Source organism: Meriones unguiculatus, chromosome 15 (assembly GCF_030254825.1).
Source record: "Meriones unguiculatus strain TT.TT164.6M chromosome 15, Bangor_MerUng_6.1, whole genome shotgun sequence".
NCBI lineage: Eukaryota > Metazoa > Chordata > Mammalia > Rodentia > Muridae > Meriones > Meriones unguiculatus.
Window position 1 is genome coordinate 16,966,433 of NC_083362.1, and position 27,606 is coordinate 16,994,038.

The window sequence follows — 27,606 nt, forward strand, 5'->3', positions numbered from 1 at the left end:
CTTCCACATCATTATAAAGATTTCCAGCAGAAGGTGTGGCTGAGATTAAAGGTGTGCCTTCCAACCTCAGGATCTGGATTAAAAGCCAGTGTGTCTTCCGGGATCAGAGGCGTGTCTTCCTTCCTCAAAGGTCCTGACTAAAAGCAGACGCAAACATTTCAAACCAAGCAGAAAATCTTTCACAGGCATGCCCTCCGTTCTGGATTGTAGTTCATTCCAGATAGAGTCAAGCTGACTACCAAGAACAGCCATCACAGTTGGCAACCAGATTTGAAAGGTATTATTTGCATTCACTTTTGTTAGTTACCCTCAACTTAACTGAAAAGTGATGTTTTCCAGTTACAATATTTTCATAATTCTCTTTAGAAACTGAAGAAAAATACATTCACGTGAGAAAAATAATACTAGCAGTATACACAGATATGGTGTGAAAATAATTGGAATTTGAGAAATCTCGTACCTGTCAACCTGTTAGCGTGTTCAACTGAACCAATCTACAAGACTCTAAAGGAAAATTAGACAAATGTAATTAAAATATAAATTCTCTTTCAAGAAGGCAAGGACTTGGAAACGAGTAAAATACAGAGTACTATCAAATTTTTGGTAAAATAGATGCTTCCGGGGTGGTCTTGGAATTAAACGTGGTTTCACAAAATGTGTAGCAAATTCTCGTAGCCTAGAATTCCAAGGAAAATCTCGGGTAATTTGTTTACATCAATGGCAGAAAAAATAGTTTCAGCTCACTGGCAGATTTTACAGTTAAAGGACATCACAAGAAGTGGGGCTTTCAATTCGTGGGGAAGGCGACGTGATAAATATATCCTGGGCCTCGGGCACTGGGCGATGGAGCCGGGGGTGGGGGCGGGGAGGAGGAGAAGAGAGCTGGACGGTAACCAGAGAAGCGTGCAGGCTGCGGGATGAGAGAGGACATGTGCATCACTGACATAACGAACTCAGTGTGGCTGCGTTTAAATTAAGCAAGGTGTCCAGGGGCTCCAGCTGCTGTATTTATTTTGGTTGCATGTGACGAGAGCTGTTAACCCCCCAGCCTGACAACCGATATAGCTTAGCTTTCTGCTGCCGATGCCCGGTCAGGCCAGACCTCCATCTCACCTACACCTGCCCTAACCCAACAGCATCGCAGCTCAGGGCGAGCTGGGGAGGCTCGCCAGGGTGGGCGAACCAGCTCTTCCTCGGGCACTCTCCTCTCCCCTCTGCTCTTGTCCCTTCCCGTGTTAGAGCTGCCAACGGTGGGCTTCCAGCGGTCTGGGGCCCGAATTCCGCACCTCCATCTTGCTGGGGTCTGCGGGAACCGAGGGGAGGGTGACTGCGCCAGTCGGGCTCTGCACACCCCCTTCCCTGCCGGAGACCCCGCCCTTCTCTCCCGGCCCAAACCACAAAAGGCTGCGCTGCCACCGCGGGCCGCGCGCCCCGCCCCCGCCCCAAACGTCGCAGTGCTGCAGGGGAAGGCGCAGGGCCAGGGAGGGGGGCGGAGCCGAGAGCGTCCCCCCCCCGATCCTCGGCCAATCGGCGAAGGCGCTCGGAGAGAGCCCGCGGGGCCCGGCCGGGAGACAGCCCAAGTTATTTTCCCCTTTTTCTGCCACGTCCAACCGTGACGTAAGCCACTTTCCGGTCTCCTATTGGACACGTGCATTTTCCCCGCAGAGGTCCGAGGAGCCCATTGGCCGCGCCGCCGGAGGGCGGGACTAACGCACTCACTTCCTCCGCCTCCTTTGCGGCGCAGGGGGCGGGACGCGCCGCCGCCGCCGCCGCCGCCACCGCCTCTGCTTCCGCCGCCGCCGCCGCCGCCGCCGCCGCCGCTGCAGCCGCTGCGCGTTCGGCGGGGGAGGAGTCGGAGGCGGAGAAGAAGGCGGTGGTGGCGGGTGGAGGATCAAGCGCCGTTCTCGCCCTGGAGCCGCTGCACCTTTCGGTGAGGGGATTTTTTTTTATTTTTTCTCCAGTCTGCCTGGTTTTGTCCGAAGGGGGTCTGGGGGAGGAAGACGCCGCCTCGGCCGCCGTGGGCCCTGAGCTGCGGCCCGGGCCGGCCATGGTGGGTGGGGTTGGCGGCCGAGAGGCCTCTCGCCTCCCGGGCCGCGTCCAGCACGCCCGGGGCCGCGCCGTAGCCCGAGCCGCCGCGCCCGCCGCCCGCCCGCCGGCTCCCCGCCGCCCTTGGCCGCCCCGGCCAAGGACCCGGCGCCGTCCCCGCCGCGGCCCGCCAGTGCCGCCCACCCGCGGCCGCCCGCCGCGCCGACGCCCCCGCCCCCGCCCCGAGCCGGCCCCCGGGTTCGCGTCTCCCCCGATTGTCACCGAGGCCCGGGTGGCCCGGCGTCTTCGCCCGCAGCCGTAGGCCGGAGCGCGCCCGGCAGAGGCACCTTCAGGGCCGCCCCCGCCCCCACCGCACCCCCGCCCCCGAGTCCTCCCGGTTAATCTTTTATTTTTTATGTTTTTTTTTTTTTTTTTTTGCGCACATTCAAAATGGTGAGTTGAGAGCTGCTGCCCAGACTAAGTTGAAGAAAAAGGGGAGAAGGTAAACAGTTTGGCTGGAAGAAGAGCCGGGGAGGTTTCCCTCATCAGGAATTAAAAAAAAAAAAAAAAATTTATATGTCTCTCTAGACAACTGCTTTGAGTTTGCTCGTTCTGTCAAGTATAGGATTCCCTCTTTAAAGAGGCCTTAGTTATTCTATTTTTGTCACGAAATATTTGCTCATATTTCCTTTAAGATGGCAGTCACCGTTGCTGAAGACTAACAGGTCATTTGAAGAGTATGTAAATAAACATAAAAAATAACAGAAATAAACGTAAACAGTTTTTGTGATTGTCTCCCAGATTTCATGTCGTTTTTATATGAAATAACCGAATCATCTATTACAGACATGCATCCTTGGTGTATAACTCAACAGTATAAAGAAAGGAGTATTATTAAGTAAATGCTTAATGTTGGGATATCTTCGTCCTCCAGTGCCACATCAGGATTTAGATTTGGTGCTCATCTTTCAAAGTGCTCTCACAAATGCATCTTTAAAGACACATGTATCTGCAGAGTTGTCTTTCTCGGGGGTGGGGAGTGAGGGTTATATGAGCACATTTGTTTAGTATAACACATTTGTTTAGTATATTTTCCTCACCTAATTATGTATTTTGGATGTAGTCTCTTGTTTTATGTAGGCCTTCCTAATACTTTCCCTAAGAGTACATTATATTTCTTTAATTTTTTTGGACTTCAGTTAAACTTTTCTGTTGAAAGCCGTTTAAGTTTATTGCAGTTGAAAGTTATGCTTTCTACTAAATGTAACTAACTTATTGATTGATTGATCCTGAATTGTAAGCTTTAAATCTTTGCTTTTAAAACATTTCACGATATGGAAGACAGTAATCTAGAAAGAGTAATTCCCACTGTCCTTTCTAGTATTCCCTCCACCCAAGATTCAGCTACTGCTAATAAGGGGGAAAACTTTGCGTGTGATTATTTCCAGAGCACATATCCATAGAAAGAATTGCACAGGTAAAGGATGTGAATATTTAAAGTTGATAGCCATCTAACCCTCATTATAACTCTTTTCAAAGATAGTTTGACTCTTTCTTGAGTATGTCTTCTAGGAGATCTTCAGACCACATGTGATTAAAATTCTAGTAACCCTATTTTGAATTAGGTTATATATAAATTCACAGAACTATTTTATAGTCTTAAGCCCTTTTCCAAGATTGTTCTTGTCATTTTATTCACATCCTGCTTTATATAAAAGCTTTAGTTATCCCGCACATGTTTATAACATCTTTTTCAATACTTTCAGCTCCTTTATGGTTGGGTTGCTATAGTAGATAAAAACTAAAAGATAACATTTTCCCTGTGTCTGGCAATAAAAAAGCTTTTAATTTTTTTTCTTCTGTTTTTCAGGGTGCTGATATTTTTATCTAGTTGATAATTATCTGAAAATAGTTTTCCTTTACAGTGTTTATAACATTCTGTTCGGAGTATTGCCCAGTAGGTGCTGCATATTGTTGAATAGTAGCGCTAATAGTCTGCTGTTAGTTCTTACTTTAAGGAGAATGCTTGTGAGTGCTGGCATTAAATGATACTTCACAGAGCTTCCTAATAGGCAATATTAAGTTAAAATATGCCCTCCTGTGTTTAGTTTGCAAGATAATGTTGTTTTCATTCTTAAAAAACATTTAAAGTGTATGTTTGTGTATGTGTGTGTTAAGTGTGCATGTAGAGGTCAGAGGACAACCTGTTGGAGTTGGTTCATAGACCCCTGGGCTTCTGGAGATTGCCTGTTGTCTGGCTGTGTGGCACAGACCCTTACCTCCTCCTGCCTCCCTGCCTCCTATTGCTTTCATTCTTGTTAATATGTTTTTAAAACCTTAAGTAGTGAATGTTTTTTTCTTTTTCTATTTTTTTTTTGACATCTTTTATATGTGGTTCTATTTGGATTTTACCAGTGGGTTCCTGTATACTAGTTTCTTAAAAGAGATTATCTTTTCAAAAAGTCAGTTTTATTGAGAGTAAGTTAGAAATAATGAACTGTACTTCTTTTTAAATATACAGATCATTTTGTTTTTCTAAAAGTATATTCTTACATCATTACCATCACAAGAGTAGAATATATAACACAATCAGGGATAGTGTTTTCATCTCTGAAAACTTCTGTTCTTTGTAGTCAACCACACTTTGAGCCCCAAGAAACCACTTACCATTTTCTCATTGTACATTGCTTTCCCTTCATCTGCTCTATAATATAAATGTAATTATTTCTTTTGTATCTGACACTTCCCAGTATCATGTTTTTTAAGATCGTTGTGCGTGTTATATCTTACTGGTTTACTTCTTTTTATTGTCAAGTAGTTCATGATGGTTGACTTACTGTTTTAGTTGTTTAATATTTAATGTATGTATGGATATTTGGTTTGCCGATTCCCGGTTATTAATAAAGTTGCTGTGAACATTTATTCTGAGTTCTTGTGTGAATTAAACTGTTTTTGTATCCTGAGAAATATCTAGAAGTGATATTTATGCACTAATATAGAAAGTGAATGTTTAATCATTTCCCATTTTACTTGTCTGCTAGTGACACATGATAGTTTGGTTTATCCACATTCTCATACCATTCTAGTATGTGTAAAATAGCATGACACTGATTTTTATTTTTCTTGGTTCACTTGAAAAGAGATCTTGTTTCGTAGCCGAGGTGGTCATGAGCTCATTCTATAATCCAGGCTAGCATTGAACTCTCAGCCCTCCTGTCTCCTGTACAGGCATCCCATCATCCCTCGGTCACAGTGACTTTTAGTACTGGGTGACTGGTGATGCTGATAAGCTTGTGTATGTTTCATTGGTAAAGGCTTCTTGCAGCCATTTTTAAAAATTAGCTTCTCAATGAATTATAAAATTTTTAAAATGTTTTTATGGCGCTGTATTGACAAACATGAAAACATTTCAATATGAAAATTTGTTTTGTTTTATTTGAAAACTAAGCATGAGGAGCTGAGGGGATGGTTCTGCAGTTAAGAGCACTTGCTGCTCTTCCAGAGGACCCACCTTCAGTTCTCAGCACCCAAATTGGTCTGCTCACAAAGGCCTCAATGTTCACAAGCAGCAGCTCCAGCTTCTTGGAATTTAATGTTGTCTCCTGGCCACTGTAAGAGTAACGTTTAGTCCCCTGAAGTAATTGTCATCCCAGAGGCTTACTGCCTCCATCTGCTAACCTAAGCCTAGTCCTGGAAGCTTCTAATCTCTGTACAATATAATCTAGGCCTAGAATGTTTAAACCCTCTTCGACTTATTGCTGAATAAGCTTAATTTTGTAGTTTTTTTCTGAACTCTAGTTAGCTGGTTCAACTCAGCTGTTCTGGCTCAAACTCCCCTCCAAGCTGACTGGTTCAATCTGGTTTCTCTGTCTGCCTCTGGACTCCATTGCTCTGCTTGGCCTCATCCTAATTTTGGCGATCTGTTCTAATCATCTGGCTCCTGTTCATTTTGTCTTGCTCTGTCTTCACATTTGTCTAGCTTGTTCTGTCTCTCTTTCTCTGTAAAACTCTCCTGGTAAAACTGCCTCCTCTCATTCTTTCTGCTGCTCCTTTAAGTAGTTTTCCTTTTGTCTCTTTTCTCTTGAGAGTGGGGCATATCTTGTTCTGTCAAATCTTTCTCTGATTTATCACTGTTTCTGCCACTCAGTTGGACATCACTTTCAAACATGGGTGCTGCCCTCTACAAACTGGCTTTATTGTCTGGAATTAAAGGTGTGTACCTCGCCCCTCTCCTCACTACCACTACCTAGGCTTTTTTTTTTTTTCTTTTTTACTTGAAATTTGCTTTATACCAAGCTGGCCTTGAACTCAAGAGATCTGTTTGCCTCTGTCTGCTGAGATTAAATGCAAGTACCACCATTGCCTGGCATGTCTGCATTTCAGCCAGATCACACAGACCTGGACAGTCTTTGGATGTCATCTTTTGTCAGAGCAGCCATGTTTTGAATGAAGGTTCCTTCATAGGCCACCATGGGTACCTTCACTCACGTGGCACACACAAATAAAGATAAATTAAAAGGGCTTTTAATTAGAAATAATTTGGCTAATGAATTTCCTAATGAGTTGTGCTTCTGTGTTCTGAGAATTCTTTGCCAATTGCAAAGTTGTGGAAATTTCTTTTTATGGTTTTGGCTACATATTTAATAGTTTTGATTCTTATATCAAGATATATTACACATTTTGAGTTAGATTTTTGTTTAAGGCATGAGGAAAGGTTGAAGGCTTGTTTTCTTATCCAGTGGATAAGTTCTGTTTGTGGAGAACATTTTCTTGTTGAATTTAGTTGAAAATAAGTAAAAATCAGACCACAGATGTGATCTGCTTTTGGACTGTCCCCTTGATCTCTGCCTGTAGTTTTGAATATACTGTATTATCATGAGACTTTTACTTTGTAATAAGTCTTGATATCAGGAAATGTGAACTCTAGCAGTTTTTTAATAAGTTGTTTGACACTGAGGAAGATGGCTTACTGTAGGTAAAGTGCTTGCTCTTTAAGCAGGAGGCCCGAGTTCAGATCCCTAGCACCTACATAAAAAAAGCCTAATGTGGCCATGTGCTTGTGACCCCAGCACTGAGGGATAAAGGCAGGTGAATAGAGGCGCATGCCCACCCAGAGTTTGCTAGCCATCTAGTCTACCCAGTCAATGAGCTCCAGGTCCATCAAAGAGACCCTGTATTCATTTTTGCCTGTATACATAAAATGAAGAATAATAAAGTTACCTGACCTGTCACCTAATCTTCAACTACCACTTTGTATAGTGTTAATTATTAATGGATATTGGGTGCTTCAAAAAATACAGTAATTTCACCATTCAATGAAACTTTGGTGTAGCTTCTTGATTGATATACTTTGTCATGAGAAATTGATTTTAAGTTTTAGTTCTCTTAATGAAAGTCAGGTTTTTTTTTCCCTGAATGCTTTCTCTGCTTCCAACAGATACGACATTAAATGATAGAATTCATCATATTAAATTTATTCCCATTCTGTTACAGATAATGAATTTTAACTATATGGAAAATATATTGTGTTTGGTCAAAAACAAGCTAGTTTTTTCTGTTTGTTTTTACTTTTTTTTAACTGTATTTTTTACTTCATTTTCAAGTGTGTCTCCTTGAATTCTGTAGTTAAATCTTAATTGGTAAGAGTATTTTTTTCCATCTGCTTGTGAGGATACATTTTCATTTAATTCTTTTTTTTATGGTAATAATAGAAAATCTTGGAAATACGTTTTTCTTTTGTATTTACTGAAAATTTTTTTGTGCAATTAATCTTTTTTTTTTTTTTTTTTTTCTTTTTCTGAGACTGTAGCCTTGGCTGTCCTGGACCACTTTTGTAGACCAGGCTGGCCTCGAACTCAGAGAGCAGCCTGCCTCTGCCTCCCTGAGTGCTGGGATTATAGGTGTGGACCACTGCACCCAACTGCAATTAGTATTCTTATACTGCAATTAGTATTCTAATACTAATACTAGTATTGTATAAATGTTTAATAGATTTTTCAATCTAAACTTTCTTAGTGGAAAGTTTAATTTCTACTAAGAAAGGCTAATTTCTCGAGTTATTACTGAAATAGAGATAGGATTCTAGCAGGTATCTTTCTTTTTAAAAACATTGTCCTTGACGCTGAGTCCACTTTTACTCACTAATAGCATTTGAAATTTTTATATTTTTAAACTCATCCTAATTTTCACAATAAAGTTGCTTTTCTTTTTGTTTGTTTTTGTTTTTGTTTTATTTGAGACACTGTTTTCCTGTGTAACCCTGGCTGACCTGGAATCACTCTGTAGACCAGGCTGGCCTCAAACTCCCAGAGATCTGCCTGCCTCTGCCTTTCTCAGTGCTGGATTACAGGCGTGTTTAGCCACCCTAGGTTTAAAGTTGCTTTCTTACTCTCTTAATGACTTCCTTTATCTTAATGAAGTGTTTTTGTTTTGTTTTGTAGATATTTTGTTAATCATTCAGAGAAGCCTTGAAGTCTTCAAGTATAATTGAGAATATGTCTCTTTCCTGTCTATTTTTACATACTTTTCTTGGTATACATTTGTGTCCAAGAGTATTCTATCATTTTGATGTATAGACCCATTATCATTGCCTAATACTCCTCATCTCTGAAGTATTCCTCAGTTCCAAGTTTATTTTAATATTAATACAGATTCTGTAGCATTCGTTTGAGTAGTGCTTGTGTAATAAATCTTTCCCATCCTTTTATTTTCATCCTCTGGTGTTTTATTTAAAGTGTGTTTGCTTTAAGCAGCTCACTTAAAAAATTACTTGTATCTGCATGTTCCTGATTGTATGGATGGGCACTGTGTGCATGCGGCAGCTCAAAGAAGAGGTGTTGGATCCTCTGGAACTGGAGTTACAGACAATTTGGAGCCATTATGTAGGAAGGGGGAACTGAACCCCCTTCCTCTGCAGGAGCAATAAATGCTCTTAACCATAACAGCTGTCTTCAACCCTGCAACTCACTTTTTATTTTTATTTATTTAACTTTATTTATTCATGGTTTTTCGAGATAGGGGTTCTCTGTGTGGCCTTGTCTGTCGTGGAGTTTGCTCTGTAGACCAGGGTGGCCTGGAATTCACAGAGATCCAGTTGCCTCTGCCTCTCAGGTGCTGGGATTAAAGGCATGTGCCACCACCACCTGGTGTAACTCACTTTTTAAAGTCTTAGTAGCAATTTTTTATTGAGATGTTTAGGCTGTTTACATTTAATGTAGTTATTGGTAATTGTGGTGGCTATTCTTAATTATCAACTTATCTGGAATGAACTACAATACGGAGACGGAGGGCACACCTGTTTGTTAGATAATTTGTGATGTTTCTCTCTTAACCTGGCTGTCACACAAATGATTGAGACTCATATTGTTTAAACAAGCCTCACAGCACACTAACTGAGAGGTTATTACTCTATACTTAACCCTCTAGGCTAATTTGGTTTCCTCCATAATAAATCCCCTAGATTGCTTGCACTTTACTGCTTTCCTGTTCTAGCTCCTCTCTGATGGCTCCTGGACCTCTTCTGCCTGTCAGAATCCCTTATTTCCTCCTCTTAACTCCTCTGGCTGTCAGGAAGTCCAACCCTGTTCTCTCCCCCTCTCAGTGGTTGAGTGTAAGCTGCTTTATTGGTAGGTACAACAGGACAATTGGGGGGCAGTGTTACACAACATTGAGACAGTTTCTCAGAACAATAATTGCAAACAATATGAGGGCGGGTACAAAAATCAGCCTTTAAATTACACAATAACCTTATGGGTACAACTGTGAGAGATTTTCTGCCTGGTTTGAAGTAGGTGAATTCACTTCCAGTCCAGACCTTTGAGGTAGGAGGGCACACCTTTAATCTGGGCCACACTTTCTCCTGGACACGGACCTATAAGGACATGGAAGAAGAAAGGTTTTGTTCATTGCCTGCTGGCCCTCACCTTGCTAACACATCCACTTGTTCACTGGCCTTGGAGCCTATTTCCTCAGGATTCCAGCATATACATAAGACCAGCTCAGGCACCCAATCTTTCATTTCTACCTATTCTCTATATTTATATAGAGAGTCATCCCATAAGTTCTGTGGCTCTAGATAACCTGACCAATAATACGGTAGAGTTAAATTTAAATCCTTTAGCTTACAACTTGCTTTCTGTTTAGTTTACTTGTTTTATACTTTGTTTGCCTGCAAATTCTTTGGGGCCTAGTGAGCCTCCTGTCTCAATCTCCAAATAGCTGAGGTCCCCCCCCCTCTTTAATATACAGAAAGAGGCTATCTCAGGCTTAAAACCTTCACCATCACCCCTTCTCCCAGGAGTATTGAAGTTCAAGTAGAGGGCCTTCCCTGTAGTAGGCAGATACTCTTCTATCCATGTACTACCCAATTTTAGTTTATTTTAGCCTCATTAGTGGATCATAATTTGTACCTCCTTTTTTTCTAAAGAACATGCATTAACAATACCATATGCCTTTTCTTTCAAATGACTTTTTAAAGTTGAGTTTACAGATTATGTAGTCTGTTGGCTGAAACACCTATGGCTTAATTTGAGTTGAGTGTTTTTAGAGCCTTATGTATGTAAACAGTACATGCACTTAAAACTACTTTTCACCTTCAAAAATGCTCATAATAAATACCAGTAGGTTATGAACATAGCTGACTTTTAGGACTCTGGAATGTGAAATATTCTGACCTGGTTGATCGGAAAGTAACTTTCACCAGATAGGAAATTTCACCTGTTTTGCCAGGTGCTTGTCACTGTCTTCAGACTAGCAATATTCTGAGCTTCTGATTTAAGGACTCAAACAGATAGTATGAACTACAGTTACAAAGCTAGATGAAGTTGAGCTTACAACTTTACATTTTTAGCCAAGTCAGCTTTCTTTGTTGCCATCTACTTTCTCACCCAAGGCTAAGATATTTTTATTTAATTTGATTTGGAAGTTTGTTTTTTGTTTTTTGTTTTTTTTTTTTTGTTTTTGTGTTTTTTGTTTTTTGTTTTTCTCTACACAATGCAAAAAGAAAAACAAACAAAAAAACCCAACTGGTCAAGTAGTTCCCACTCATGATCTCAGAGCAGCTGCAGTTGCCTGCACAAGATCATGCTAGTTCAAATTCCAGAGTGATAGGGGAGGTGCTCCTGAGATCTGCCCCTATTCAAGGAGTTGTTAGCAGTTAATGGCTGCTGGGGGAGGAAGAGACAGCGTTTTTTCAGGCATGGGTCCCCGCTAGGTTTCACACTGTGTAGTGGATGACCCCATAACATGTACCAACTGACAACACTAATCAGATTCAGAGTTGTTTGTTAATGATAGAAAGCTGGAGGAATATGGCTGTTCAGGAGGAGTTGGTGATTCTGAGCAGAGTTGGAGGAAGGGAATAGTGGTTGATATGATCCAAATACGTTGAGTACTTGTATGAAATTCTAAAAAAAAAATCTTAAAACTTAGTGTGGAGATTAGAAAAACATTTTTATCTGAAAAGTGAAATAATGGTAAATGTCAGGATATGTAGAACACAACATAAGGGATGCTTTAGTTTATAGTGTGACATAAGTCAAAGGATGTTGGATGCTAATAATCTAGGCTTTTATCAGAAAAATGAGTCAAACCCTAAAAATAAGGAAATATAAAATTGGGAATCAGTGAGGCGGAGATATCAGAGCCAGATTATTAGAAATTGAATTCTTAGAAGATGAAATTCTTAGATTCTTGGAAAATGAAAACCAAGGAGAAAACCAAATTAACAAAACCAGGAATGAGAAAAAGATTGATAGTTAATTGTTCAAAAGAAATTATAAACAGCTTTATTCTGTTAACATTTTACAACTTAAAGGTCAGATTTTTCACTCTATTATGTAGCTCTGGCTGTCCTGGAACTTGCTGTGTAGACCAGGTTGCCACTCTGCCTGTACTTCAGAGTGCTAGGATTGAGTGCTGGGATTAAAAGTGTTCACCACCACACCTGGACAAAGTATGCTTTTGAAAATCAAAATTTACCCACACTCACATGAAATAGAAAATCTGAGTTGTGATATGTAAGATGAATTGAAATTCTTCAAAACCTTTCCACAAAGAATATCCCAAGCTTAGACATTTTCACTAGTAAGTCATTTAAGTAAAATAAATGTTACATTTAGAGAGCCTTTTCCAGAAAATTACCTAATAAATATCTCAGCACCTATTAATGATTTTTAATCATAATTTTGGTAAGAAAGGTATGTGTGACAGTGGGGCAGTTGTAGGCCACTATTTCTCTAGAAACATAGATACAAAAATAATGAAGTATAATCTTAAAAAGTTACGACCAACGTGGACTTGTTTGAAGAATGCAGTTTTTAAGTTTTTAAATTAATAAGTAGTCCATTGCTTTGAAAGTCCTCCATGCCTTCACATAAGAAACATCAAAAAATTCAATATTTATGTTGAATACTGTCATCAAACCAAATGTCAAGAGAAACCCTTAATTTGTTATTGTGTTAACAATAGTTCTGTGGTTAATATAATGAAAAACTAATTGTTGTTCACTGTCTCTTCTCTCTATTCAATGTTGCGTTGGAGCCCTATTTATTACCCTCTGCCAAATAAATAATATTGGTAACCACAAAACCCAAATATATTAACTAGCAAACTACTAAGTGATTTTTAGCAAGGTAATCAGCCAAAGGATAAACTCCTTCAAAATTAATTGGAGTTTGTCTAACAGTTGCTAAAAAATACCAAGTCAGGATTTTATGAGTATATGTAGAATAGCAGGGAATTGTAGCACTTGGCAGCAGAAGTGATAGATCTCCATGACTTGGAGGCCAGCCCGGTCTTCATAGGAAATACAGGCTAGACAGGACCACATAACAAGACATACCATAACAATAACAATAACAAAATCTTCCGTAGAACAGGAAAGCAAAACACGCTGTCCAGATACCTAAAACAACTAAACGTGTCTCCTATTTGGTGTGGAGAAGACTGGTATGCTGAAAATTACAAAAACATGCTGAAACATTTTAAACACTTAGTGGATAAACTGTTTCATGTTTATATAGTAGAAGATTCCAGATGGTTAAAAATGTCAATTTCTCCATACTTCGTATGTAAATGCAATCCATTTGCAGTCAAGAGCCGCAGATTATTTTATTTTTGATCTAGTAGATTTAAAATTTTTATTTCAAATGCCAATAGCTCTCAGTATCACAACTTGCCATGACATTACAGTATGATAGTATTGAATTAGAATATGTATAGGCAAAAAGACAGTGAAAAAGTTTGAGCACTTACAAATAGTGTAGATAGTCACATATATGATTCCTTGTGACAGATCCATGAAATTTAGTTAGGAGAGAAAATGTTGATTTTATAACTTGTGTCAACTATGTATCAGTCAAAAAGAAATCAAACCTTGACTGTTATTAAATACTGTATTCAAAGGTGACTTCAAACTGCATCATAAAACTAAAGAGATAAAAATTCAAGTAACTCTTACAGTCATCTTAAAGTCTTTGGGCTCCCTTCCCCCCAAATGTTCCTGAGCTATAGATACAAGAGTTGTGGTATAAATACATCAGTTGGGACTGGGCTCCATGACTCTGATTTTGATTGGTTGTAGTTTTCTGTAATGGGTCTTTATGTGTTACAAAGAGTTTTCTGATAAGGGGTGAGGACTGTATCTGTGAGTATAAGGACAAATACTTAAAATGTGCTTTGGGATTATGCAGATTTAGTAAAGTAGTGGCTATAGGTTCTCTGCGGAGGTCCATGACTTCACCAGCTCTAAGTAGTTGCCTAGGTTTTCAATACCAAGTATGGTTTCCCTCTTGTTGAGGGGTCTTAAGTCTAATTAGAGAGCTATTGGTTACTGCCAAGGTCACACCACTGCTACTGTACCCTTGGGTCATCTTGTCTTTGTGTCATGCTAGTCACTGTGATTCATAGGTGTAAGAGCAGGGTAGAATTATTGTTTGCTTCCCTCCGTGCAAGTTTGCATAACACCTTACCGTAGCATGAAAGCCGGTCTTCACAGAGGAGGCTTACATTCAGGTCAGATCTAGCCCAGGAACTTCTGGGACCCATATCCAAAATTCATGCTGTCTTTAGCAATAGTACTTACCAAGAATATATGACTTTTAACAATTTATAAACCTTTGGTGATGTAGAATTTTAACAGTGATAACTGGAGGTAACAGTTTTTTAACTACTTGGGTAAGATTTTTGTTTGGCCTAAAGATGCCTCTGATTAAATATACTTTGTAATTGGGTTATGTTTATAATGTATTTTTTCTATGTGAATTCTAAGTTTGTTTCTCTTTAGCAGTGTACAAAAATGTTCTTAGAGAATAGTATTTAAACATACTTAACCATTTATGCTTAGCATCAGTTATAATGTGCCTAGTAGCAGATTAGTTTTGATGTTCCTGTGAATTGCAAATCTGATTGACCTCAGAAGTTTGAACAGTTGTACTTTTTCAAAAGATTTTTATTATTACTTATATGTATGTGTCTGTGTAAATCTATGTCACATGTGTGTGTCCTTAAAGAAGCCAAAGAGGGTTTTTGATCTCTGAAGCTGGAGTCACAGTTAGTGATGATTTGCCTGACATGGGTGCTGGGGACTGGCCTGATTCATGCCCTCTGGAAAAGCAGTACACACACCTAACTGCTGAACCACCTCTTCAGCCCAGCAGTTGTACTTTCTAAACTGCTACCTGCAGAAATCTCTTAATCAGCTCTGCAGTCGTTCATTTGTGGAATTTGGCAATTATATATTTAAATAGTTCTTGAATAGCTTCCCACTATTGCGATATATAGTAGGAGAACACTTATTTTTCTTTGATTAGCTATAATGTATCTAGTTTTTAAGTGAGATTTAGGAATGGAATTACTTCTCTGTCCTTTTTTATTTTGTATTTTCTAATTAGAAAACATGCACAGAGCAATTTTTCAGTTGTATCATAAGCAAAAATGTGCTCATAGGTAGAGGATAGAAGAGCTAACTGTATAGATAGACTGAAAGGAATAAGCAAGTGTAATTAATCATTAAGTGGAAACTTTAATCATTATTCAGAATTTTTTATGTATTAATCTCTTGAAATATGTGCTTTGCCTTTACAGCTGAAAATAGGAAGATAGCGGTATAAGCCAAGTTCCAATGTAGTTGATTCAAAGATATGTGAAACAAAAGTCAGTAACATTTGTTGTAAACTCTCTTTACCCTTTCTCTACTGAAGCTTCATGTAAAATTAATTCTAAAAGTGAATGCTCTTGCTTTGGTAAAACTTTAATGTGGATCTGTTAGGTGACACTGGGATATGGGTAGCAAGCAATAGTTCTGAAATTGCCAGCAAGCAAAGACCTGTATATTTAATTTTGATCCTCCCAGTTTCACATCTCTTGTTCAAAGTAAAAAATACATATTTTTCATGAGATGTTGTATAGAAAACTTTGTTCTAATATATGAGGGAATTCAGTATTTAAAAACTTTTTACATTATTTACATATGTTATCTACTGAAGGATAACTAGTAATGTGTTAGCCTGCAGTAAATCTAGCAGCTTGGATGTTGTCTCTGAAGAGCAACATAGCTAAGTGTTTTTTCTTCAAGACTTCTTGTGAAGTTGCAGTCATAGACAACAGTCATGTGAAGGCTTAACTCAGGGTGCCCATGTGAAAGAAGACCTAAGGACTCTTGGCAGGAAAAGGGATGAGAAGTATCTCACAATGGGCTTCGCATTGGGCTAGTCGGGTGATCTCCTAATGGAGCACCTGCTTCTCCCAGAGTGAGCTGAGAGAGCACAAGGAGAAACTACAGTTCCTCTTACTTAATCTTGAATATCACACAGTCACAGTTATCACTTCTTTAGAGATAAGTCACATGGGAATTTCTAGTACTGAGAGCAATTATGTGTTTGAACATCAGCGTTTGGTTCAGTGTATGCCCCAGCTCCTAACCTTCTTCCTGTTACCATATTTCCATCAGTGGAAGGAGCTCATTTATTCAGCTACTTTTTAATAGTTTTTATCGGAGTATTGTTATTATTCGGGGTTTTCTATAGGAACAGAACTTAGAGAATGAGTGAGTATGTATGTATGTATGTATGTAGAAAGGGATTAATGACTTACAGGCTATGGTCCAGCTAGTCCAGTGATCGTTGTCTACCAACAGAAAGACTAAGAATCCAGTAGTTGTTCATTCCACAAAGTTGCATGTCTCAGTTGGTTTTCAGTGTACATCAGAATCCCAAAGTAGACTCTAATGCCAGTGAAGGAACAGACTTGTCAGCAAGGACAAGCGGGCAAAAGGATGCCCTGTATTTAGGCTGCCAGGTGGAAGGTATGACCCAGGTTAAAGATGGATCTTCCCACTCTAAAATATCCAGATTAAAACTCAGTCTTTCCACTTCTAATGTTTGATTAAGAGGAAAAAGAAAATCCCTCACAGGTGTACATAGCCACTTGCTTTTAGTTAGTTCCAGATGTAGTCAAGTTGATAACCAACAACAGTCATCACACTCTGTTAGATAATGTAACAGACACAGTGTTTTCAAATAAAACCAGGGAGTTGTAAATTGAGTAGTTTACTATAGACATCTTTGTCCCAAGTTCATGCTTGTCTTTCTTTTTTCTTAAAGTTTGTATGGCTTCTCTGGAACTAGTGTCATAATATCTTAGATAAAGTGATAGTATCCGAGCTACTAATAGGAAAATTTCAGACTAATGCTTCCCGACCCTCTTTACAGCAACACACACAGAGTTTTAATTAGAATTCAATAAAAAAAATTCAAAGTATTTGAAATGAATAGTTATCACAAATAGAACACAGTCATACTAATTCTGGAGGAAAATATTTATTAAGAAAATTCAGAGATTAAATACTTTCAGTTTAGAACAAACCCAAAACTGGTGGGTTAATTATTTAATCTTGACACTACAATCTTTTCTGTGAAACAGTACCTTCAGGATTTACAAAAATGACTTGGATTTTAACTGTACTAAAATGTGATAAACTAATAAACTCCATGAGATAATTATTTGAGGCTCTTCTACAGAAGGGACAGAGGGAGGCAGGGAAGAAGTATGATTCAACCAGGCATCTCAATTCAGTGTGCAGTCAAAAGATAGCACAACAGGAATTGGTAATGGGCCCTGAAAATAAGTACATTACCTCAAGATGTTGAAAGCCTTCCAAGAGTTTGTTTGGGCTTGGTGGTATGGTGGTTGGTTTGTGTTATACGGGGTCTAACTGTCTAGTCTTGCTGGCTTGGTATAAGGTGTGTAGCCCAGGCTGGTCTCAGACGCACAGTGATCTGCATGGGATTAAAGGTGTGCACCACCATATCCAGTTTAAGAGTATCTTTAAGAGATTTTAAAACACGGTGCTTTTCATGATTCCTATTTTGTTTCCAGTTCCTTTCATCTCATCCACATTCCTATCAAGGTTTTGAAGACACCAATGGTTCTTTAACAATCCCTTTAATGTCTTCTTAACCCCTGCTAGTTAACTGTAGGTCTCATCATACTTTACCTTTTGGACATGTTTACCACTCGAAAGAGGGTGGGACTTGGGAGAATGGAGCCAATAAATGAAGTTGACTAAAGTCTCATGCAGTAGCTAACTTTATTCATAGCATCAGGCTATTTATACTCTGAGGGTTAAGAGGAGTCACATGAGTGAAGTGTACAAGGGCCAGCCACATTTGGTTTGGTGGTTAAGCCACAGATGGCGGATAAGCCACAGGTGGCAAAATGTTTTTCCATAGAGACTTATAAACAAATAACAATAGCCAGTTGTAATGAGTGATGTGAAGTAAACTCACTCCTCTCTGCTATACTTGAATATCCTATTAGCAAGCAAATTTTAAACATAATGAGTAATATAAACAGTGAAAGCATTGTGTGTAATACTCTGCTGCCAAGAACAGGGATCCAAACTATGTCCAGTATTATTTATTAGTTTATTATATAATTCAAAAAGATCTAAGAAAATAGCTTGAAAAGAAACCCATATGATTAGTAGGTCAGGTCTCTTGTAGAACCTAAGCCCATATAACCCTTTAATAGGAATACAAATGTTGTTATAATGTCCTATACAAATAGAAAGTGATTTAAATATCCTAAGGAAAAATTAAATGCAGTCAGTTCTTCAGATGAATGGATGAGTCTTTTACGGTCCTAAGGTCCAGTCATAAACAGAGTCAGTCATAAAAGTAGCGGGAGCTGGATCCATCCAGTCTGCATTGAAACAGAAGAGGATGAGTAACGTAAGACCAACACATGTGCTCAAAGGCATTCACCACAGATGTACAGGTCAGAGCAGCCAGCATCAACAGAAAAAAATTCTCAGATGAGGTAGGGCTCTGTGTGTTTCATAGGGTAATCTCTCCTTTGATGCATATGGCCTTAACTTGGTTCCAGGTGTGCAGAATTGACTTATGATGGTATGGTCAGTATCTCCTTTTGTCCTTCAGCTGGAGGTTTCTATCTTTCTGGTGACTTCCACTGTTTTCTTGCCTTCCACAGCTGTCCTTGACGGCCCAGAGAATCTGTAATATTTCAGTGGATTCATCCGCAATGACAGATGCGTACCTTCCCCCCCCCCCCTTTTTTTTTACTGGAGGAGTAAATGTAGGACAGGTTAATGCATCAGCTTGCTTATTTCCATGTACAGTAAAACCAGGGATATCTATTGCTGGTAATATCCTACAACGTAAGGGTATATGAATTAACTGTAACAGATAAATCAGAACAGCCAAATTCACCTGTTGGGCTGAGGAAAAAGAAGCATTAACAGCTTGATGAGTATTTGAATCATGAATCCCACCTGTGTCATTAGATGGACCATCAATAAAGTAAGTGCCCATCTATGGAATGTCAGAAAGTTGGACAGTTTTTGTAATCACAAATTCAATTCATAGAAGAAAATCCCATAGCTTACCGGCCAGATAATTCTTTCCTATCCTCCCATATTAATCTGTAAATGAAATTTGAAAATTTATAGAGATATATAAAACACTTTTAAAACTGGTTGTTAAAGGTAATACAGTACAACAAGGATCAAATTCAGATAATTGTTGACATCAGGTCCTCCCCCCTTCTGATTTACTAATTAATCAAGAAGAGTAAGGTAAAGAGTTACTATTTTCAGGCCCTTATGGTGTAATAAATCCATTCAAAGGTTTATCCCCTTTTTTTATAATACTGTAGGAGACAATTAAATGGGGAAACATGTAAGTTTAAAGGAAGTGAGTGATCCACCCAGTACACAAATGCTTCTTTTAATCTGGATTTAGATAGCTGTAGTTCTTCTCTTGCCTGTCAAGATATTTGAGGACTGTCCAGTGCCATCTTTCCTTCTAGAGTTTTAAATAGATCAGTTAGTGCATCATGAGGCTAGGGAAGAATTGGGAAATGAACTCCTTTTCCCTGCTGTGTCATACCTTGCCTAGTTTCTAAACAGCATTTTCATAGGCTCTCCTAAATCTTCATCAAAAAGTAGAGAGAATTTATGATTAGATTGATTGTCAAGTTCCTCATCCATGCTTCACGATCATCTTCAAGTAATGGAGGATACAGTATCGTGTTTGAAGGAGGGTTCAGTAAGGGAACTGAGGGAGACGTAACTGGCATAGTTATCAGTTGACACTTTTTCACTTTTGATTTTTCCTAAATGGGGAAAATCTTCCTCTTTTACTATTTTTAAGGTTTTATTATCCATTTTATATTTATTTGAGGAATTAGTCATCTTTTCCCCATGATTACTATCCTACTTATCTTCCTTAAGTATTTTGATAACAATCCAAATTAATGCCCAAGTGACCCAAAATTGAATAAGGATCTTTTCCATTTGTTTATATGTATTCTCAGTATTCTTTTGAGCTCTGTCTCATACATCTTTATCTAAAGTTCATTCTTCTGGAAACCAGAGATTATAATTATAAACAACTTGCAAGCAATCTAATAGTTACGGTTTTTTGATACTTGTGCTCCTTTCTTTTTTAAAATATGATGCACACGTTCTACATAAGTCAAAACCTTCCCTGGTTTCTGCTCCATTTTTCTACTTCTGTGAGGGTCCCTGCTCTCCTATCTCATAGCTAACTTCAGGTCCCTGATTCATGACACCACTTGTTAAACACTTTTGGTTCCAGGAACTGGGAAAATGAGCTGATACATGAGGTAAACTCATGTAATAGCTACCTTCATTCAGAGCGTCAGACTATACTCGGAGGGCTAGGAGCAGTCACATGAGCAAAATGTACAGTCACAAGGGTAAGCCACACTTGGAGGGTAAGCTGCATGCCAGAAAAACAGGTTTTTCCATAGAGGCATATAAACCAATAGCAATAGCCAGTTGTGATGAATGATCTGAAGTAAACTCACTCCTGTTTATACCTGGGAGGAGCACAAACGAACAATCTAAGAATAATTCTGTGGTTTTGAAGAAACTGAGGTTACAAGACTTGTCTTGGTTCCTTGGAGTTTTCTCAAAGCACTCAAAAATCTCACACAACTCCATTCTTGAACCATACTCTGACAGGTACTTCTCCATATCTCAGTTTTCCTTTGCTTTTCACTGGCCTCTCCTGTTGTTTTTCTTCTTGGTTTGTCTTCAAGTTTCAGTCCTTGTCCTCTTAGTGATCTCACTCAAGTTTATGCCTTTTTAAATATTATCTGTAAAACCCTCAGAATTAGACTAACTGCTCAGATTTCTCCAGTCGAGTCTAGTCTTATATTTAACACTTTAACTGGAATGTTTAGTAGCTCTTTCGAGCTTAACACATCCAAAACTAAAGATACTTTCTCCATATTTGCAGCTGCTTCCACGAGTTTTCTTTGTCAGTTGATGGCAAACACTAGCTGCCCAGGCTTCAAAATGTAGTTAATCTGAACTCCCAGCCTTCTTTTATTCTGTGGCAATCAGTAATGTTGAGTCTAGTTCACAGTGTGTCCAGTACCTCGCTCACCACTCATTTTTTACCCTAGTCTAAACCACTGTGATCTTCTGCTGTTATTATTTTGCTGGCTTTGCACCCAGGCTCCCTGACAGTGGCTTTTTTGCCTGCCTGTTTAGGCTATTTGACAAAGTTGCTAGATTAAAAAAGAAGTCAGATTAAGTCTCTTTGCTCAGGACTGGTCACTGGCTTTACTCTCAGAATAAAAGTCCACATGTCTCACATTAGCCTGTAAAGATGTATGTGATCTGCTTCACCCCTCTGTACTTTACTCATTGTCTGTCACTTGCTCATTGTAGACTATGATTTGCTTCTTGGATGTTCACATTATAACCTCTTATTATGCCTAGAATGTTCTTTCCTGGTGTCTCCTTTCTCTTCCACTTGTTTGCTTCAATGATTCCTTTTCAATAAAGTGCTCTCTCTAGTAACTTTTTCTCCTTTTAAGTTTAGGATAAAGATGTATCATATATGTTTATACCTTATTTAATTTGTGTTTTGTTCTGTAGTTTTAGGTCAGCAGAAACATCCATTCATTTTCTACGTTGTTACATTCTCAGCTCTGAAAACAGGGCCTGGGACATGTTTGAATATAGCCTTCCCAGGAAGACCTTGGATAAAGTATTCATGATATGAACTTAAAGCTATGATAATTTGTAAAAATTGCCATGTACTACACAGTGATCTGTGAAGTTATTTCAGACTTTCTTATGAAAGTAATGTTAATGAGAACCTGTGATTTTTCACAGCATGGTAAAATTCTGATTGTTATATATTCCTTTGATTTGCTCCAGATGCATTAGAAAATGGCATATTTCTCAGTTTGTGACTCCTCCTTTTTTGAAAGCAAATAATTTATTAACCTAACAAGCAGAAGACCATGATCCATCTTTATTGTCTCTAACCCCTAAATTTAGTTTGTCCCAGATGAAGATATGACCATCTTAGGAGCTGTTTATCTTTCTGATGAGTCCTTTGATTATATGTCACTACTTCTTGGTGATCGTCTTTAGAGAGTAGAATTCACCTGACAGAAATGATTCCTCTCTGCCATCAAATCTAATGACTGCCCCCTTAATCCAAGAGGCATGATCATTGCAAAGGAAAGTGGCTAGACTTGCAAGTTCCTCCACGGTCTCCTTCTGACCACAGGCAGTTCTCTCAGTTGTATCTTTCTCAAATCTCCCAGGTAGGTCCAAACAGCTAAAGGCACCCTTGGTTTCTATAAGCCCTCGCTGAATTATGTTGAAACACATTTCTTATCTACCCTGTTCAGCAGCAAGAGGCTTATTCATGGCTTCCACCTCTGATTTGGCTAAAGAACTTGACATTACAAAGCCTGATCCACTCTCGGCATAGACTGATAGAAAGAAATGCAGCTCCTTTCTGTGCTTGAATTAGCTGCTTTCCAGTGTCTTCTTAAACTAAATATAAAATTCAAACGATTTGGTGTGATGTGCGAGATCCTGTTATGGTACCTACCACAGTGCTGGAGCTGATCAAAAGTTGCAGTGCATCCTGATGTAGTGATAAACATTGCAGCAGGGATTTCTTTTCTCCCAGTGAAAGACTTCTCCCAAAGGTTGGAAGACCTAACGGACATAGTTTTCAATATCACAGCCTATGTGACTCAATTTGTGGTTTTTATGAATGAATGTAGAAGTGTGTGCTCTCTGATGTGTGCTGCTGTTTAACTAACAATAATCAGGCATAACCACCTCCTTGCAGAGTGCTTCTGTAATAAGTTTGGGTTAATGATAGAAAATTAATGGTAGTTTGGGTGCTTAAATATTAAAGTTTTTAAATAAAAAAATGAGCTTATTGTTCAGTGATAAGTTGTAGTCTTTATAGTTTAGACTAGGTTATAGTGTTAAATTATCTAATCATAATTGATAATACATCATTATTTATATACTTTAATTATTTCAATTTTCCATTAAACATTTTAAGGTAAAGATTATATTTTTAGACCTAACAAGAATTTGGCTAATAAGAGCTAAATGAATTTATGGAAAATCCAAAATAGCATGGTATAGTAGACACCAACATAGGTGATTATTTTATCACTGTTGCTGTGATAAAACAATGATTAAAAGCAACTTGGGGGAGGAAAGGGTTTATTTGGAGTACATGTTACAGTCCATCACTGAGGGAAAACAAGGCAGGAACTGAGTTAGAGACCTGGAGGAATGCTGCTTGCTGGCTTGCTTTCCACTGCTTTTTCAGTTTGCAATCCAGGACCACCTGCCCAGAGGTGGCATTGCCAAATCATTAATCAAGAAAATGCTCCTAGGTATGTCCACAGGCCAATCCATTGTAAAAAAATTTCCTCAATTGAGGTTCCTTTTTCTTAGATATGTCTAGGTTTATGTCTAGTCACACAGAAACTAACCAGCAATGTCATAGTCCTCAGTCAGTTCTTCAATGATGTACTTAATTATTTACTTACAAGTTCTGCTTATGATTGGGGGTTTTTTGTTTGCTTGTTGTTTTTGGCAGTTCAAGTTATATTTTTCAAATTGAATAAAAGGCCAACATCTTCCTTAGTATTACCAATGTTGCCATTTTTGTTTTATTCTTTTATTACTAATACTTTGTTCAATGCATTGTTTCTTTATAGGAATCATTTGCAGCTTATTCACTGTGTAAGTAAAAACCAAAGATCAACAATTCTACTGAACTGGGAGCATAGACGCTGCCATATATGTCACAGTACACTGAAAAAGAAGCATCAGGTAAGGAAGAGAGATATTTATGCTTACATTAAGGACTTCTTTTTTTATTCCCTGGGTACTTGAAATACTTGGAGCCAGGCATAGTAGCTTAAACTTTTAATCCCAGCACTTGGGAGGCAGAGGTAGATAGATGGTTTTGAGTTCAATGCCAGTCTGGTCTGTTTAGAGAGGTCTAAAACAGCCAAAGCTACAGAGAGACTTTGTTTCAAAAAACCAAATCAAACAAGTAAAAAAAAAAGAGTATTATATGTGACTTGTTATCTTCTGATAGTGATCTTATGTAAAGACTCATTTTAAGTCATCTGTAGCTATTTAATATTTGTAAAGATTAATTTCTAACTCAATAAAATACCCCTATCCCCATTTCTATCCTACATTCCATGTTGGAGGATATTCTTTTAGAATAGTAGTAAAAGATGATGGTTCTTATACTGTTGAGACAAATGATTAAATGCTCTTTTATTTTTTTCTTTTTATTTATTTATTATTTTTGTAATGATGTATCAACTGTGTACCTTAGGCTGTCCTTCAGTTTACTATCTCCTTGCCTTAAGGCTGGTGTTAGGGGTACACATCTTCATGCTTGACTTCTTAACATTTATTTTTATTTTTAAAATCGATAGTATTTATTTATTAAGGTTGTTAAGGGGATTAAATAAAATAGTGTAGCATTATCATTTATACTTTAATTGTGTAATGCAAAACAAAAATAGAAAGCGTTCAGTTATTAATCATACTATGTACTGTGAAGGAATATTCTATTCTTACATAGAATATATAATAATTGACTCAGCGAATTTAATATATATGAATATATAGTAGAGGATGAATTAATATCCAAGTTTAAATGCTGGTAGCTATTCTTAATGTATGCTATCCATTTATAATTTAAAGATGGAATAGAAGTCAAATAGGGTTTGACTTCTATGATTGTTTCCTTTTAGAGAATTTTATCTGGCCCTACACTCGAGGACATAACTATTTAGTTGTTTATTGTCATCCATACACCATTTAAACAAGGCTCATTATTCAGTGGTATGTAGTTTAGTTAATAATAGCGTATTTGTTGAAACAGTTTAATTTAACTTAATTTCATTTCATTTTGTTTTCAGTAATGGATCAAGAATCCAACAAGGCTGCTTGGCCTAAACCAGCAGGAGGATATCAGACTATTACAGGCAGGAGATATGGAAGAAGACATGCATATGTCAGTTTTAAGCCATGTATGACCAGACATGAAAGAAGCTTAGGTAGGGCTGGTGATGACTATGAAGTATTGGAACTAGATGATGTTCCAAAGGAAAACTCAGGTATGTAACATGTTGTCACTTAAAGGTTTGTTATTGTAAAAGTTATGTTTTTGAGTATAAACAGTATATTTTTTCTACTTTGAAATTTTTATTCAATATAATAGCAGTAACATACACATTAAATATGGAAGATTCAGTCACTAAACTATAACTAATTGTCATAGTAATGAGTACACAGCTAACTCCTCATGTGTATTTACCTTTAGAGCAGAATATGACCGAACATTATTTTCCTCCCATGAAGCTTGCTGAGTTACAAGACATAGGGACGTTTAGGGTTTTGTTCTCAGTAGTTGACTGTGGGAAGAGACTATGCCAAGTCTTTTAAATGTGAACTGAAAGTGTTTCTTTCCTGCGCACTCGAGATACGAAACTTTTCTTTTAGCTTCCTCTAAATAATTTAGCTTAGCTAGTTTATTTTTCCAATATTGTGTAAAATATAAAGGTCAAGATAACTGGTAATAGTTTTTCAATTAAATGTTCTTAATCAGTGGTTTGAGATGTTATATACAGATTTTTTGTATGATAGTTACATATTTATATATAATATATTCTGGTTTCATTTTTCTGGATCTAAGGGAACTGGATATTCTAGAATATTTTCATTGTCATTTGTATGTCAGAATCTATGTTGCTAGCTAAGTCATTCCATAAAGATGATTTTCTGTCATAAGATTAAATTTCAGTTATTTTATGGTGTATTTATTTTGTTACAACAAATCTTAATATCTTTGAGATTAATGATAGTGAAAAATAGTTTAAAGTGATTATAGATTTGATTTTCTTCTTCAAGTATAAGAATTATGACAAAAGTATAGAGTTTTCAGGTGTATCTTTAAATACCTAAATTACAAATGTATTATAACAATACATTTTGGGCATAGAAATATGATGTATGTCTAGAACCTAAGATGTAAATTTTAAATTAACATCAAAATACAATTCGAATCTCCTTTCTCATAGCTCTGTTACCTGGTGTGAGCATTATATCCGTCATGGTTCCTTTTTTATTTTTTTATTTTGTAAATAAAAGGTAGATTTGGAGAGTTGTTGAATGGCAGATTGTTTTCTGACTGCTTGTGTTTCTCACTGTATAGCTTCTTATTAGCCCCCCCCCCCCTTTTTTTTTGTAGAGAAGATTTTGATATTGGGACTTAAGTTTTTTTTTTATTTCTTTAATTACAAAAGAAACACAAGGGAGAGGGTAATGAGAACCTCTCCAGGAGCAGAACTGAGTTCTCACTGTAGCTAGTTGGACTGCCGTAAATTTGGGAATATAGAAGCCCTTGTCATATTTTCAGATAAATAATAATATAATTTCCATTGAACAGGTATTATATACAATTTTATCTAAATTAATCCGTCCAAAATGTTTTCTTCTGTTCTTTTTATGAAGGTTCCAATTCATTGGATCAAGTCCATCCTTCCCTCCTCAGTGAACCTGCATTTGAAAACAGTGAAACACAAGCTCTTACTTGTGGCCCAGCACTACCCCAGACCACTGAGAGCAGCCCATCCATGGCCACAGGGTGTCACAGTGAGGGAGTTAGGGAAACCTTAGAGAGCAATATGAAACTTCACAACCACGCTGAGACACAGATTACTCCAGCACTTTGTAATGTCTCGCCTGTCCAAGATGGGATTGTGTTAGTCCAAACTGACTCTTATGATCCAGACAGCAAGCACGATAAGAATGATTCTCTTCACCTTTCTACAGAAACTGTGGGAGGTGGTAGATGTCAGGAAGTATTAGGCAATACAGTATTTGAGCTGGAAAATGGAGAGGCAGAGGTGTACACTGACCTGTCACCGTCAGTTCCCTCTCTCAACTGGGAAGTTAGTGATGAGTTTGAAGAGCTAGATCCAGCACCTTCAGAGGGAAATTCTGCTGGCAATGCTGAGCTTGTCCATTCGAATGGGCAGGAATTTCAGAGATCTGAAGATGACGTTGTTAGAAAGAGGCAACAAGAGGATACTGATCAGGGAATCCAGACAGAAAATTCAGCTGAACATGCAGACTGTGTTCCAGGGCATATTTGTAGTGAACAAAATACTAGTGATAGAGCCAACCACCATGGAAGTTCTCCTGAACAGGTAGTAAGGCCCAAAGTTAGAAAAGTGATAAGTTCAAGCCAGGTGGACCAAGAAATAGGTTTTAATAGGCATGAGGCTAAACAAAGAAGTGTTCAGAGATGGAGAGAGGCTTTAGAAGTTGAGGAATGTAGTTCAGATGACCCTATAATAAAGTGTGAAGAATATGATGGAGAACACGAGTGCATGTTCTTGACCCCACCTTACTCAAGAGTTACACAAGGGGAAACTGAGCCTAACCATGTAACATCAGAAGATGGAGCCACAGCTTCAGGAAGGCAAGACGCTCAGGATAATTCCTTTTGGAATGGCTGTGGAGATTATTACCAACTCTATGAAAAAGATGAAGACAGGTAAGCTTTATGCAGTATTTGGTTTACTCGTGTACTGAGCCAAGTGTTCTTTAAAATATGTATTCCTATTTTAATTATAACATTTAATTATATATACAGGTATAGTTTATACTTTGATCATATTCAGTGCTTTATTGCCGTGTTTTATCCCTCCTTCGCTGTCTTGCTGGTC

The 27,606-nt window shown here is 38.2% G+C and overlaps 1 protein-coding gene across 1 annotated transcript in view; it reads left to right on the forward strand.

The window, feature by feature from the left end:
- Positions 1-1,774: 1,774 nt before the first annotated feature.
- Pja2 (praja ring finger ubiquitin ligase 2) overlaps positions 1,775-27,606 on the forward strand; it is a 57,955-nt gene continuing 32,123 nt past the window's right edge. Inside the window, exons 1-4 of the mRNA XM_021640455.2 lie at positions 1,775-1,930; positions 23,566-23,680; positions 24,793-24,990; positions 26,387-27,434. Of these exons, the coding sequence (XP_021496130.1) occupies positions 23,650-23,680; positions 24,793-24,990; positions 26,387-27,434 (1,277 nt within the window). The 5' untranslated portion in view covers positions 1,775-1,930; positions 23,566-23,649. The remainder of the gene's footprint in view (positions 1,931-23,565; positions 23,681-24,792; positions 24,991-26,386; positions 27,435-27,606) is intronic.